General features: G+C 42.4%; 1 protein-coding gene across 6 annotated transcripts in view; it reads left to right on the top strand.

Annotated features, from left to right (window-relative positions):
• The window catches only part of ITGA6 (integrin subunit alpha 6), a 129,626-nt gene that overhangs the window by 81,431 nt on the left and 32,375 nt on the right, over positions 1-15,820 (top strand). The window contains exon 1 of one of the 6 annotated variants that reach the window (XM_080600874.1): positions 3,679-3,925. The exons of 3 other annotated variants lie outside the window; for them this stretch is intronic. In XM_080600874.1, coding sequence (XP_080457000.1) covers positions 3,765-3,925 — 161 coding nt within the window. In that variant the 5' untranslated portion in view covers positions 3,679-3,764. Of the gene's footprint in view, positions 1-3,678; positions 3,926-15,820 lie in introns of those variants that run through there. 2 more of the 6 variants (XM_080600869.1, XM_080600870.1) reach the window with 2 other exon arrangements.

The raw sequence follows: 15,820 nt of genomic DNA, 5'->3' as shown, positions 1-15,820 counted from the left end.
TGTTTAAGCATAGGCTGTCCTTACGCTGCCATGTAAGCCCCCCCCCCCGCAATGTGGCCAATGAATTAAAATACAGGGATATGTTCAAGATGACTGTGGCTTTATGCTTCAGTTATCAGTAATTTTGAAGGAACATTCTTAATTCTTTCCACAGCAATCCAAACTATGGTTATTTAATTCCCATTTGTCACCAGGATTTCTCTGATCTCTGCCTAGCTATGGGCAGAAGGTTCCTCTTGGTATGTTTACAAAGATGTTTACTCTCCAAACAGTTTGGGCTGGTCATACTGAAACTACTTAAGGAATGTACCTGACAACTTGGGTGGAAAAATACTCTCTTCTAGTAAAAGGCTTAAAGACCCGCTATGTAACGCAGGTTGCAGCGTTAGCCAAAATTCGGGGTCTGGACAGAATTTTTTCCTTTGACTCACTTATTTGTGTAACACTTCATTTACTATTTTACTATTTATAAACTTAACCTTAGAACCGTGACACAATGATAAAAGTCCAGATTAAAAAACTTTAAATAGGAAATATGTCAAATTCTAAACAATTTATCTACGGAGGCAGTATATTTTCATTTTGCAAACAAGTAAAGAATGGCAAAATTATGTCTATAGTTGTTTTAGACATTGAAAAAAAAATACAAGCTTTAAAAACATAGCACATCTTAACCAGGAATTGATGTTCATCTGATTTTAAAAAAGTAAAAAAAAAAAAAAATGTATATTAAGAATCTCTTTAGAAAGATTGTCTCAATTTCTTCTTTTACTATCTTCAGTTACCAATAGAAAATATGATGTGAATCAGTTCTGTACAATTGCTAATACCAAGTGTGTAAATATAACTACTTAAATATTCTGGTTTTTAGACTACTCAAGAGAAAAACATTCTGTTTATATGGTATTGAGTATTTTATCTCCCGTACTGCTGTAAGCACCTTTATCTCCTGCACTGCTGTTTGCTAGTCCTAACATAATTGTTAACACAGAACCATAACAGCCATAGAGGATATATGAGCAAAAATAGCCTGGCTGCATAAAAATTCAAGTGTTTACTGTAGCTGTTGAGATGCATCTGTTCAGTAAAGGTAAATAATTTGGAGAACAGAGTGGTTTTACACAGTGTGTGTGTACTGCATGCAGGAGAAATCATCCAGAAGGTTGATTCAGGCTATTAACTCTTAAATCTAGTTTCAGTTTCCAAACTGAAACAACTTTATAGCTTTAGAACTTGCACAATAAACCAAACCTCTTTGGTCTGTATCAATTTTTCTTGTCTGGAATTACATCAATTATAAAATCAAGCATTTTTTTTATAATGACATGTGAAGGGGATGTTTACATATTTTGTTTTTTTCAGGACCATTTGATGTGCTGCATTAAAGCTTCACAGCTGAGATTCCACAAGTTCTGTTTTTCTTTGCGTAACATGTGTTGTTCATATAAATGATAAAAGTTCAGAAATATAAAGCTTTTTTCCTTGCCCTCCTTTTAGGGAAAGCCTAAAATGTCTTGCCAAGCACTAGTTTTTCCATCCCACCTCTATTTTCCAGAAAATATTTTTTTCCTTTTTAATTAACTACACAATTGTATGGAGGAGGAAAGTATTGCTGGCACTAAGGCTAGCTCAATATGTAGGCACAGCAGGAGACCACCTTTGGCTGTGTATCAACCCACCATTAATAAGCAGGCAGCTTGAAAACTTGGCTACAGCAAAGCAGTTGTTATATCTATATATAATATAGATAATAAAAAAGATAGCTACTCAGCTTTGATCTGGCCATTGCCTTTCTTAGAATTGCTATGTTACGCATAGCAGCGTGGTCATGTTTAATTGGTCATCATGCCTAATGTTGGTCCCCCTTTATCCAGAGTTGGCATGAAGGAATTGCTGAGGTATGTGTTAATTATCTATAATCCACAGCATTTTTTTTTGAGGAAGGGCAAAGGAAGGAAATAGACATTTTTCAAACATTTTTTTCCTCTCCTCACATGCAGCAAATTAAAATAGTACAAAATGATGAGATCCAAGGTAACTCTAAGCTGTTTGTGCGCACTTCTGCTCCACCCTTTATGCAGTCTATTTTTGTTGTTCCTGCTGTGGTCACTTGAGACAGGCTTTAATACAACTATGTCTTGGAATGTGTGTTACTGCATCTGGAGATGAGAAAGACATTGCTGAAGGGAAACATCTATGGGTAACAACAAACAGGTAAAACATGCCCAGGCAGCGCTGGTGGGAGGGAGAGGCAGATGTCAGATGAACCTAATGTGCCAAAGTAATTCATGTGGCTCAGGATACAGCATGGAAGTACTGTGACTCCTAACAGGAGTTACTAAGTACAAGTATTGCTTTTACAGTTACTGTAAGAGCATTATAGCATGCGAGTTTAAATGGTCCTGAAGGGCACATTGCTAAGATTTTGGTACAGACATCAACACTGTTTTAAAAAGACTTGTTTTCAAATCTTTACTAATTACTGTGAAATACACGGATTTGAGTAAGCCTACTTTATTGTAATTAGACTGGGACCCTTCCCTCTATGAGCCTTCAGTGAAACTGTAGGGCAGTGTTCGTGCCAGTACAGTTTTCTGCCATGGCAGTGACTGCAAAGTGATTGAACAACGGATTAAGACTTGGAATGATTGAGGCAAGAGCAAGCCGGGAAGGTTCCTAATAGCAGTAAATATCAGGGAGCCTAATTTAACAACATGCTTTGTTTCCACATTAGATGCACATTTCTCGTGTGTTTTCTCCTCTCTTTTGATCAAGGGTGTTTTGGTCTTGAGCCAAAGACTTGTCTATACATGGAGTTATCCTAGAATAATTACTCTGGAAAAAGTAGCCTGGATTAACTCCCTGGGAGCATGGTATTGTTCCAGAAGAAATTATTTGGAGTATTATCATGTGTGAGGGCTCAAATCTCTATTATTATTTTTATTTTTCTGGAATCTTGTGGGGAAAAAAGCTTCCCTTCTCCTGTCTCAGATGCTGGTGGAAAAAAAGTATTGTCATGTTGCTTGACAGGTGAAAGGTTTCCAAGACCTTGTGTTCACTTCCCTAACCCAGAGCCCTAAAACAAGACTAGGCTAACAGCTTGAACCCCTCTCCTGGGTGGATGAAGTGCACTGAGGTACACCTGCACTTTTGAGTTAGTGAGGTTACTCTTTTGGAACTACGGCTGAAAGCATGAGATAAAATAGGGGATACTAAACCACGTACTGTTTTCAAACGCTTGAAGCGTAAGGGTAAGGTACCCGTTTAAGGACAGGAAAGGCAGTGAAGGAATGAGGTTTAAAGAAGCGTATTCCTACGTGCTGTCTAAAGAGTCTGGCAAACACAGGTACAAAGTCGCTGACTCTTTTTCCCTCGTGCTGTGCCCTTTGGGGACCGCAGACCGCAGCGCTGTCGGGCGGCCCCTGGGGGAAGGCGGGCTGCAGGTGCTCACCGCCCGGCCCCTTGGCTCGTAGCCGCCGGGGCCCGCTTTTCTTTTCCGTCCCAACCTCCCAGAAGCAGGGGCTGGGGGCGAGGGAGGCGGGGCGGCGCCCTCGGCTGGGCTGTGCCGTGCCGTGCCCTGCGGGGCGGGGGCCGGCGGACATTTTGTGCCGCCCCCGCTGCGGAGGCGCGGGGCTGCTCGGCGGGAGCCGCCGCTCGGGGGCCGGGCGGGGCGGGGCGGGGCGGGCTCCGTGCGGCGGGGCGCAGCGGGGGAGCGGCGGCGCTCGGCGGATCGGCGGCGGCTTTCCCGTGCCCGGCAGGCGCAGATGGCGGCCGCGCTCCTCTTGTACCTGCCCCTCCTGCCGGGGCTGGCCGGCGCCTTCAACCTGGACACAGAGCGCGTGATCGTGCGGCGCGGCGAGCCGGGCAGCCTCTTCGGCTTCTCCCTAGCCATGCACCGGCAGCTGCAGCCGCAGGAGAGACGGCTGTAAGTGCTCCCGCCGGGTCCGCGTCCCTTCCACCGCCGGAGCGCTACCCGGCACACAGCCCCCGCCCGGCGGCACGCGGGGGGCTTCGGGGGAGGGACGGGGGACGCGGGCGGCACCTGCCGCCGAGCGCCCGGGGGCAGCGAGGGGCCGCCCGGCCGCCCCGGGGGGGGCTCGGCGGGGCAGAGGAGCAAAAATCCCGGCGGGGACCGCGCGCGGCGGCGGCTGTGCCCCGGGCCCGGGCGGATCTCGGCCTCGGCCGCCCAGTGCAGCGCGGGCGCCCCCGCTGCGGAGCGGGCAGGTGGGAGGCGGAGCGGGGGGGCGCAAACCGCTGCTGGCGGGGCGAGGGGAGAGCCGGGAGCCCCTCTGCGAAATGCAGAAAGCAGAGCAAGGCTTCTTTGTGCGTCGTCGGGAGAACTGAGGGTTCCTTGCTTTCCGTGGAGGTAACTGATTAGTCTTGTCCTGTGCGGTAGTGCTGGATGGAGTGTGTCTTGTGTAAGGTATTGTTAGGAAACGAATGTTTCTTCCCCAAGTGCTTAGTTTTGATTTAAGGGAAGATGAGCCTGTTGTTGTATATCAAGTGTACGGGAGAAGGAAGTTGGGAAGAAATCGTATCCTCGATAAAGTTAACAGATAAACGTTGTTAAAAGTTCTTTGTACCTGTTTTGCTCAGGCTCACGTTTTGTATGATTTCGTAGAAATTACAGTGTGTAAAGGAGTATAAATCACAGGTTCCATCTTCTGTCTGGTATGCAATGTGACCCGATTGTATAGCCTGAAGAATCAAACACGGATCTGAGTTTCTTTCTAGAGGCCCTTGACTTAATTCTTGGCAGGATTACGTGTGCATTGGTCTCACTTAGTTCTACTAAGAAAGCAGTGCCTGAAGGTTATTAGTTGGCCATTATGTTGTCAAATGCTGATAGAATGAGTGCGTCAGACTATGCAGAGATGGAAAGCCAATTAGTCAGTAGAAATACAAGAGCAGTCACAGTATTCAAACTGGTTTGTAGTGTTTGACTGAAATGCCTCAGAGATTGTTAGCATGAAAGTTGTGTATTGTATGTACAGTGAGTGCTTCCTCAGGCAGTCCAAGTCTGAGTACAGAGCAGAGCCAGATGCTAACTGTGTTGGCATGGCTTTCTGAATCCAGGCTTTCATGAGAAGCAGGGGTCTCAAATAGAGGAAAAACCAGACTAGAGAAAGTGTTTTATGATGCATGGTTCTTAGTATGAGATGTCTTGGCTATTTTTTTAAAATTTCTTCTGCGTATTTTAACATAAAGCATTTGAGTGCTGCCCCATGTAGCTGCTTGGAAAACCTGCGTTCAGTTCTTTTACGTAGCACAGCCACGCCACAGTCACTTTGAGCATCATTTTTCTGGAGTAGGGGTAGTAGTAATGCGGCTGAAAAAGATACTAAATGTGCTGGACTGTCACTATCTTTTGTATGGATATAGGCATGTTAAGCTCACTTTGTTACATCTTGTGAAATAAAATGGGAGTTTTAATGGAGAAACTTGAAGTGAAGGCTCCCATATTAGGCTGCATGTTTGTAAATGATGACATGATTTACAAATGAGTGACACTAATATTAAACAATTTGTTTGGCATGTTCCACAGATACTAGTTTCTAAATAGCTTGGCTGTTTATAGGTGGAACAAGCTGTCTGCTCTCCAGGTATTTGGTGAAGTTATGAGAATGGAGATCATGTTGAGGTCTCATACTCAGAAAAGTGCGTAGTCCCTGTATGCTGCCCATTATCTGTAACTAGAGGAACTCTCTCAAGACTGATAGAAGTAATTTCACCATGACATCTCACCAAGGACTGGCTAACTTTAAAGCTCAGTTACAGTTTGAGTGCAGACACTTAAGTGGTTGCTAGAATACCCGAAACCCATTTCATCATTGAAACTTGATTGAAAGTGATACTCGGGTTCCCATGTGGAAGGGAACCCCAGTCTCCCCCAGAAAACCACCCTGCCAACCCCAACTTTATGAAATTAGACACAGGTTATAACTGATATGTGCACAGTCAGTAAGTCCTTGGGAAAACAAAGGAGAAAAGGTGAAATATGTGATTCTGTTCAAGGAATGTTTTAGTCAGTGACGTGGAACAAGATTTGGTAAAACAAGCTGAATGATCCTTAATTTGTCTCTTGCCTCACTGAAGTGATTCTTAAGTGAGATGGTTCTCTCCTCCTGCCTCGACTGGATAATTCAGTGTTAAGCATTATGAAACTGCTTGGTAAGGATGAGGGTGGAGAATGCCGAGGAAGTGTGACAAATAAAGGTACAGTCGAAATAGCCTGTTATTAAACATACTTGCTTTTGATCACCTTTTTTTCTTAAGTCATGGGAGACTACAGATTACATATTAACTTTGAATGGTAATTTTTGTATTTGTCAGTGTTAGATACTAATGCTGTGTTTGCTAATGAGTAATTGCTTAACTCCCCACAGCATGGGTAGATGAATTCTTGAGAACCGCTTTGAATTTACTTGTAAATGGTACTTTGTATGAGATTGTGGATTGGTAACAGGATTTTGTTTTTCTGTGTGAATGTTTTCAGATGAGAAAAGTTGGCAAGTTCATCAGTTGAAGAGGAGAAAAACTTTATTAATTCATAGTAACTGAAAGTGGACTGCTAATGGCATGAGGGTGTGGAAGAGAGCTGAATGCAATCTTAATATGCGTTTGGGGACCATTAACATTACTGTTTGAGGGACTGAGGGCAGCCTGCCTGGCTTTCTGTGCGTAGTTCTGGTCCACTGTCAAACGCGATGAATCCGGTAGCAGAAAAGGCTATGGAGGTTTAAGGAGCTAATGGAGCTCTAAGAAAGCTGGGCTCCTTGCATGAGATTGTTCTGTTTTTAATATGTCAATATGACAAAAATATGGGAGTTCTGCTTTTGAGGGGTGGTAGTGACACAGCGGTGTCTTACGGTCTGCAAACTGGAAGGAGGTTTGTAACTTGGAGGGGCCTGAGACTCGGGGACGGTGTAGCCATAAGAGTAATATGGTTCAAGCTTAAGCAGTTCTGTGATGAAGAATGTGAGGGTATCGAGCATCGATAAACTATACTTAGTATATATGTTAGCTACCATATATATATGTATATACCATGTATATGTATATATAAAGATTGTATGTGCATACATATACCATTTAAGATATCCCACAGGTCTTTTTCAGTCCTTTTTGGTTATAATCACAGTGATGTAAGAAAATCTCTTGAATTTGAACAAAAGCCCCATACATTTGTGTATAACTTACAATTAATTATGATATTATTTTGAATAGTATTTTGAAGCTGAATTAATGTAGGCTTCTTACTGTTTGAGGCAAAAAAGGATGAAGCTATGGTAATAGAAGTTCAGGATCTTACCAGAAGAAAAGCTGTGTGGCTGAAAGCTGTGGATAGGCACTTTATGCCAAACCTGTGCTGACCATTAGCAGCTATAAAGCCTTAAAAATTGTAGTGTCTTACTGGAATTTTTACTCGTGGCAGGTTTTGCTGATAGTGCATATCTCCACTGTGAGCCATTATAGCAACATAAAACAAAGTTGCCTTTGGTCAGCAAGGCTGCTGACATTGCTGTACTGCTGCAGTGTACCCTCGGTGGCATTTAGCCAGTGTTTCTGTGTTGTCTGAGGGCTTGTGCTCACTTTGCTTGAGCAACAAAAGAGCTGGATTATGCCGGTCTGCAGTGGAAAATGACAGTTCCTGCTTGCAGATCTATTGTAGAGTAATTCAAAGTTCAGGTGAACTGAATTAATCATGCTGTGTATATTTGCATCTTCAGGATTTAAAGGCCTTAATAGCGCTGGTCTTTAGAGCTTCTGTTTATACCAAAAAAAATGCTTTATTATTGAACTTGAAGATTTATTATTGAAGAAATAAAGCTTTTTTCCTGTGCTAAGTTTGAGTTATTCTGTGGGTTATCTGTGGCAGAGATACAGCTGACAGGTTTTGTGGTCAGGTTTACAAACGATTGGAGACTATGATATAATTTTCACTGTCTGGCAGCAGGTCTGGCCTTTGTCTTGCCTGTGGCGGGGCAGAGCTGTGGGGCACAGAAGTGCATGGCACGGCAAGGAGCTCCCCACAGAGGCTGCCCTACAGAGGCTTTGCCCTTCCAGCACAGCTGTTCAGAGAGGGCAGGTTGCCCTAGTCAAGGAATTTCCTTTGCTTCTGTGGCAAAACCCTTTTCCTGAACAGCAGAAGCGAGCTTTATGCAAGTTGTGTTTATAGGATATTGTGGTCTGTATGGTTATGTTATTTCCAGTGGTTTTTGTTTGTTTTCTGTTGTCCCCCACCTGGTGTGGTAGGTGGATGTGAGGCTTTGCTAGCACAACTGTGGTACAAACAGGGCCCACGCTGGGAAGTTGTGCTCGTGTAGCTGTGTTCATACGTCCTGCCTGCAAGGCACGGGTCACAGCAAAAATGTGCTTCTGCCACAGTTCAGTCCAGGTGGCTCTGAAAAGGCTGTGTCGGGGAAGATAAGCCACAATACAGTCCTTTTCCGTCAGCTGTGTGCATTGGCAGATTCAACTTCTCTGCAGTGTTGACTGGCATGACAGATGTTCATAGCGTAGAGCCAGCCTTCCTATGTGGTAAATGGCAAACCTCTTTTCCCAGTCCTCTGTCCCTTTGAGAAATTTGTTTTTTTGGGAGGTCATATACCTCTTGAAAAACAACATTTTTTTTTTTTATGGTCACCTAGAGGTGCATGATCTAACTCAGCTCTGTGGTAGATACTTCTGTTACATTGATACTATTAAGAATTAGCAAAATAGTAATTAATTGCTCTGTAAGTGTAAGCCTTCCGTGAGTCAGGACTGTAGCATATGACTTTTGTCTGCACTGATAAATAACCTTCTGTTCGAACTCCAGCTTTGAGAAACAGCCCAGGCAATCAGCTTCAATTAAAGCTCATAAAACTGTTACGCTCTTCCTGTTAGATGCAGGTACCTGGTACAACTCCTTGGTTTCATAGCTTTAAGTTTTTGCCTTTGCTGAGACTGATGAATCAGTTTCTAATGTAAGAGGTACTGTCTATTTGGTTTGGTGGGGTTGCTCAAGCATAAAATATGTAGGGTAGAGGTGATGACAGGCTTAGAAGCATTTTGATTTATACTTTTCTTATTTTTAAGTATCTCAGTAAGTGTGAATGGGGTGAATGTGAATCTGTGAAAGCACAAATTAATGTCTCTTCAGGCTGTGTGTTTGGAAGGAGAAGAGCATTCTGTAAGCTGCCACTCAGTGTCAAATGCAGACCTGCCAAGCCCTTGCAAGAACATTAAAATAGAAGTAATGGCTCAATTAACCAAAATCACTTTAAGCTCCTCTGGTCCAAGTCTGTTGTACTCGACCCCTTCTCAGAGGATTGAATATACCAAGTAGTTCATATTAAATAATTTTAAGGTATAAGTCAACCCTGATGAACACAGTATACGCTAGCACAGAGAGCTCTCTCTTGCAGCCAAAGTATCAGATACATCGCAGGAACAGGATTGAAAAGTTAATCTTACATCTTCTAAAACTAGCAAGGTTAGACTTGTACTGTACAACACAGTACGAGCAGGGGCAGACCTTGATCTCGGGAAGGAGGAGAAGGCTTTTCTCTTCGCTAATCTGAATGAAAACTAATGAGCTGCACAACATGAGAGTTGAGGACAAAGAAAAGCATTCTCCTTGACAAGTTGTCTTGTTCTTGAGCAGAGGCTGAGGCTCCGGACAATACTGCTTAATTATGTCTGAAAAATGGGCAGAAAAGTGCTGGGAGAGGGCTCGCAGTTAGAAAAACTTCCTACTCTTCCCGTGCTTTTCAGGCTAAGCTCAAAGTAGACACGTCTGTTTGTGCACATCTGACTTGTCTTCAGTGAAACTGTCCATGAAATATTCCATTGTGAAAAGGAGTTGTAAAACTTCACGTTGTTTGTTGTAAATATGGCGTGTGGAGGAGAATTCATCATATCTGGCATACAGGTCAGCTTGAGTACAGCAATGAATGGGCTGAAATGTATTTTAATATTTGTCTCTAAAACCGGAGGTGGGAGTGAGGTGGAGAAGCATTTTTGCTGCAGTTCCCTCCATCCGCCTGGGGCCTGCAGCGAGGCGCGGGGTGCCAGGGATCGCATGCTGCCTGCCTGCTCTGCCCTGCTTGCCAGCTGCTGGCTGACGCTGGGCGAAGAATCGAGGCTCTGTGCAGCGCTGGCATCTTGAAGCCTTCAGCTGGCAAACAGCTGCTTGAAGCTCGATGCTGTCCTGGTCTTACTGATTGACTGGCACGAGAACATTTCTGGTGCTCTTCAGACTTAAAACGTGACCCCTCTGGCTACAGAAGGGTAGGAAGCAAGGGAGACAGAATGTTGACCAAGATGGAGGGTGTAGGAGGGTGCCATTCAAATATCTGAAGTATGTAGCATGCGTGACACACGGCTTGTCTTTCTGTGTGCTGCTCTGTTCTAGGACATCAGGGGTTGGAGCAGGCTTCCCAGGAGTCCTTCTGCAACAGGCGCATTTAAGTGAGCACTGTGTAGTTACATTAGCTGTGAGCTGGAAGCTTGAAATACAGCTTTTTTTTTTTTTTTTGAAGATGTAGTTTTCCTTTGGTATCTGTTTTAATTTTCCAAGGTTTATGAGGTCTGGAGAGCAGCAAAGAGCTTTTAAGCAGTTGTGCACAGAGATGAAGTGTACTGGGAGTGTCAGGCACAGAGAGGCAGCTGTGCCAGAATGACTGTCAGAAGATATGCTATAATTTCTGTATCAATTTCACTCTTGTGCTAACTAACTTGATGGTGAGTAAGACTCCTTCAGCTGTCAAATACTTTAAGAATAAGCCACGAGGCAACCCTCCCATCATCAGGAATGGATCTGTCTTCATCCTGATGTGGGATTGTATGTACTGTATTGTCTGGTGTTAAAAGTAATTCATCTGTGTAGTCCTAATTCATCCCCTTTTTGTTACAGTCCACTAGAAGAAATGTCTTGTACCTTGGAAGGAGGGAATAAATAGTCTGTGTTGCAACTACCTTGGAAACATTGGCCAACCACATCAGTCTGTACCTGGACTATTGGATGGAGCTGATCTGTAACTGTACAAAACAAATGTAAATCTTTGTAGTGTAACTATCAAATTGATTACATTTAATTAACCAATTTTTATTATCTAAGATTCTTAGAAGTCTCTTTTCTGTCAGCTGCCCTTTAATAAATATTCTGCAGCTGTATAAACTTTTTCATCCAAAAATCTCTATGCAGTTTATAGTGTTGTTTATTGTTTCTTTTTCTTTAACTGTGAAATAGGAATCATAGAATATCTGGGTTGGAAGGGACCCACAAGGATCATTGAGTCCAACTCCTGGGTCCCCAAAGGACACCCCCCCCTCCCAAATATATATATATGTATATATATATTAAAAATCAGATCATGTATCTGAGAGTGCTGTCCAAACGATTCTTGAACTCTGGCAGGCTCAGTGGCATGACCACTTCCCTGGGGAGCCTCTTCCAGTGCCCGACCACCCTCTCCTTGAAGAACCTTTTCCTGATATCCAGGAATAAAGAGGATGACTAAATCATTGTTACAGCACAAGCTAAGACAAGTGCAATTTTCTTTGTAGTATGTTTTACTAATGCTGCTACTGTTAATTTGCAAATAACAAAGATAAACTTACGCAGAATTAAGACAGGTAGCTTGCCTCCTCATAAATGTTTTTTCTTGAATGATAGCAAGCAGAGAATAATGGTTTTACCAATCCATTTCGTTGCTGTCTGGATTCTCCACAAAGTAAAACAGAACATTTCCCAAATTAGTGTATTGGGTTGCCTGGCATATTACAGCAGCAAATTGTCAACAGCCAGAATGGGCTGTCCTTCTCTGTTGAACTCTACCTAAAACCCTTTCCACATGTGTCATGTGTCAATTTTGTAAGGAATGTAATGTCATAAATTTTTCTTAAAAAATACCTCATTCCTTTCAGAAGAACTCCAGTTAAAATCAGCTGTTGTTTGAATGTTTAGAAGACAGCCTGGGATGGATGGATCATTCTAGTTGTAACTGTAAGAATACCACATACATAGAAAGGACAAGACCGAGATTAGGCTATCAGGCAAATGCCTGTTTAAAAACAAGCAAAAATCTGTATTATTGAATGAGTACATGGTGGTCTGTACTGTGAAATGTAGCTATAAAATTAACACCTCATAGTGGTATTTAGCAATGGTAGGTTACGGTAAAAGACAGGAATATTTGAAAAAAGTATACAAAATGGTCTGGAAGTATTTATTAGTATTATATATTGTTGACTGAGATATATAAAATCAAGTTGCTGCTTTGAAAGTAATGTCAGGAGAATAATAACCTAGAAAACCAAAAGTGAATGCGGGGAAAGAAGTTCTAGTTCCATTTTTAAGAGAATTAAGATATTAAACATAAGTGAACTGAAACATAGGTTAATAAAGCTCCCTTTGTGACTTTAGCATCAAATATACTGTATTCTTTTATCCTTAGCATTAAGATACCTAGAGTATTGCGTGTGTTAGGACTATTTTGAGAATTCCAAAGCTATTGCATTGGGGAAAAAAAAAGAGCTGTAGTTACCTTCTTTTAAATCAGGCCAGATGTATTCCCCTGTGAAGTACCAGAGAGTAGATTTTGTATGGCTTTGAAATGATAGTAGAGGGTATAAAATACTGGTTCTCAAATTATGATTTTTTGGGAGCATTTGCTAGTATGGCCTGGCCGTGTTTGGCTCTGTTGGAGTGTTGGCTGTTTTTCTCGTTTCCTGATACAGAACTGTATCTAAAAATGTCATTTCCTAATATTGATTTCCTTTAAGCAGTTGTAATAATGTGCATGAGGATGTTATGACTGTGTTTGGAAGGGAGAAGTTCCCCAGGGTCATGCATAGAAGCAAGAGTGGTTCACGGGATGCTCCCTGTCTAGATGCAATCTACAGCATAAAAATGTTCTCGAGCCCCTCCAGGGTAACATCTATGGATCCTACGCTGGATTTTGCTGTCAGCTAGTGTGAGCTTCTACGTTACTTTTCAGCTGTTTTCATCTTTGCATTTGTTTTCTCCTTTCAAAGATCCTTGTGGATCCTTGAGACACAAGGAAAAGCAAATAGGAACTATTAGCATTTTTATTAATTGAGTTTGCTGACATAGTCTGATAGTGTCCATAGGGAATGACAGAATTTCTGACAGACGCTTACCATTATTTCCTTTTCAATGAAGATTGCCAATGCAATTTTTCAAATGGAGATGTGTTTAGCTTCTGCCTGGTTCAGTTGGCATTGATATCCTCCTCAAAAGTAGGCCTATAAAATAGGTCTTTAAGAGATAAAGTAGAACAAGATTGAAAATACACAGGGAACAACTGGTGCCTGTAATGCCTGTGGTTGTTTGCTCAGCAGCACATGCCCAGGTCAAAGGTCTGAGGGAAATGCATGTTTATCCTGGAAGTGCTCAAAAGTGGCAGCCAGCTGTTGCTGATAGCAAGCGTGTTGTCCTCCTGTGTAGTTGAATTTTCTGGGTCCCTCTTTTCTTGTAGCTCTTTTCGCATTACTTTTGTAAGGGCATCATAAGGACTAGTCAGTCTTGCACTTTGTTATCAGTGCTGCTGAAACTGCGTAGTGGTTAAATCTGCTGGTGTTCTCTGGGCTGTGCTTAGCAGCGTGCATGAAAACAGATCGTATTTAATTTGCCACGTTTGTTTAGTGTGAAACAACTTTAAGTGGAAACCACGTTACTTTCTTGGCTAAGATGCTAAAATAAATTTGCTATGTATTTCTTATTTTTTCATATGCAACCAACTGTTGTAGGAGCTACTAACAATCTGGCATAATTGTGCAAGTCCATGTAAACTCTTCATCCACTCAGCTTATTTTTCTGATAGAGAAATGTTTGATAATTATGTAGTCTGGCCCCAGAATATTGCTGAAGAGTTAGGCTTCTTCTCTCTTCTCAGCTGTACTGTATTCCTGCATGTCCTGGAAAAATCCTCTCTAGATGTCAGGTCAGATCCAGTCCTAGTAATAGCTGAAATACTGTTTGCACAACTTTCTGCCTGCAGGAAAACAGGGTGTTAAAAATTCCTGAAAGAAATAATTATTCCTCAAGTGAGAAAGTGGGAAGTTGTGGAGGATAGGAAAAAAAAATATATGGGTAAGGGGAGGCATGTAAAACTTAGGCATGTGTGCATGTGGAGGGGGAGCACTATGTAGCTGTAGAGAATGCAGTGGGTTCCTTGGCATAGTCTGAAATGTAAGTTATTTTGCGAACAGAAAAATCTTGTTCTGAGATTTTGCAAGCTTGTTGAAATTCTCCCTCTTTGTACATTCCTACTCGTAGTAAAATATAACATCCTCCACAGATCTGTTTAGAGAGAAGTTTGTTGTGAACATAAGATTTATTTCTGTATTTGATCAATGGTTCAATATCTGCATGTAACATAAGAAAAAGCTGCTTAAGAGTCCCAGCTGTTGGGGCATTTCCTTTTGATGTACAACTTGGTTCTCCTACAAAAAATACCTTGTTGGATTGACATTCTTCGAAGTGATGTGAATGCCAGTGTTTTCAGTTAATTTGAAGGGGGAGGGATATGTGTCAGTCAGTACATGTGCCCAGTGACACATCTGCTTTTGTGATTAAGTTCATGGCTTGAAGAAAAGCTTACAAAATTGTTGATGCTGTTGCATGCATTTAACACAGGAGTATGATGATTTTAAGACAGAAGGGGTTATTTCAACTCTCTGCTTTAGTGTACAAGTGACTTCCAGCTATCTTTGTGTTTGCTGGCTGTTTGTGTACTCGTCCTCTGAAATACTAATTAGGGATTACGTATGGAGAAAGTACATTCCTTGTCTAGACGCATGGTTGTGCACTGTGGACAGAGCCTTTCAGCCTGCTCCCCAGGTGCGCGCCTCTGGTGTCTTGGGCTTATTTTGGCAGCTGGGACAGCACAGTGCAACTCAGGGCACAGCTTCTGGACTTGGTCTCGCATGGATGAGCTTGGTACATGTTAGCTGAACGAAGAGAAGAACTTTGTCAGATGGTGAATCTGCCAGCATCGCATATCACCATTTCTGTGGTTGTGTATCTAGTGCAAGAGGTTTATGTCTGTCTTGCTCCCCCATCTATGACTAAGGGGGAGAGCAGGGGGAAGGTGGAGGAAAGGGAGCAGTGTCTTACGAAGTGGATGGACTGATGAAGGAACGATGGCTTCTGTGAACTTGGGAAATAGCTGCTTTTCATGTTACAGAGGGCCGTGGAGAGTAGTAGCTGCAGCCCATGGATTCTAGCATGAGATGTCCATCCCTCTTACTGTACTTCCTTCATGCCTTTTAATGGTTTCATTGTGGTCTTATATGAAACTGATATACTTCACTCAGTGAGATAAATAGAGGAATGACATTTCAACCCAAATACTTATTCTGCGCTGCATTAAAGCTGCATTTTTTTAAATGGCTTTTGGCATGTTGATAAACAGTATATGCCTGTTATGGTTGTTACCTCTCTAACAAACACTGCCTTCAAAGGCTGACTGGGAGCACTGCTCTTTCAGATTGCTCTTTGGGAAAAAAAAAAAGTCTGAGCAATTGTTTCTATATTCATGTTCATTGTCTAAAACACGTACCTCGCAAATGATGTGATACTCCTTGTATTTCTTTGAAGTTCAAATGGAGGTGGTATATATTGTGAGAGTACTAAGACAAGTCCTACAAATGAGATGAAGCGTAAATCTGAACTCTAAAATTTTACATCGTATGAATGGCCAGCAGCCCAGTTATAGAAGATAGTAATTCCTGAGTACCAGAGCCTGTAGAGTGAGCATGCCTGGTGGCAGCAGCCACTTCTTTACCAGCCTGTTTTGCTGGAGGAGCT

This window comes from Anser brachyrhynchus (assembly GCF_964034855.1).
Source record: "Anser brachyrhynchus genome assembly, chromosome: 7".
Taxonomy (NCBI): Eukaryota; Metazoa; Chordata; class Aves; order Anseriformes; family Anatidae; genus Anser; species Anser brachyrhynchus.
Note: the sequence above shows the minus strand (reverse complement) of the source record. Positions and strands in the feature narration are given on the sequence as shown.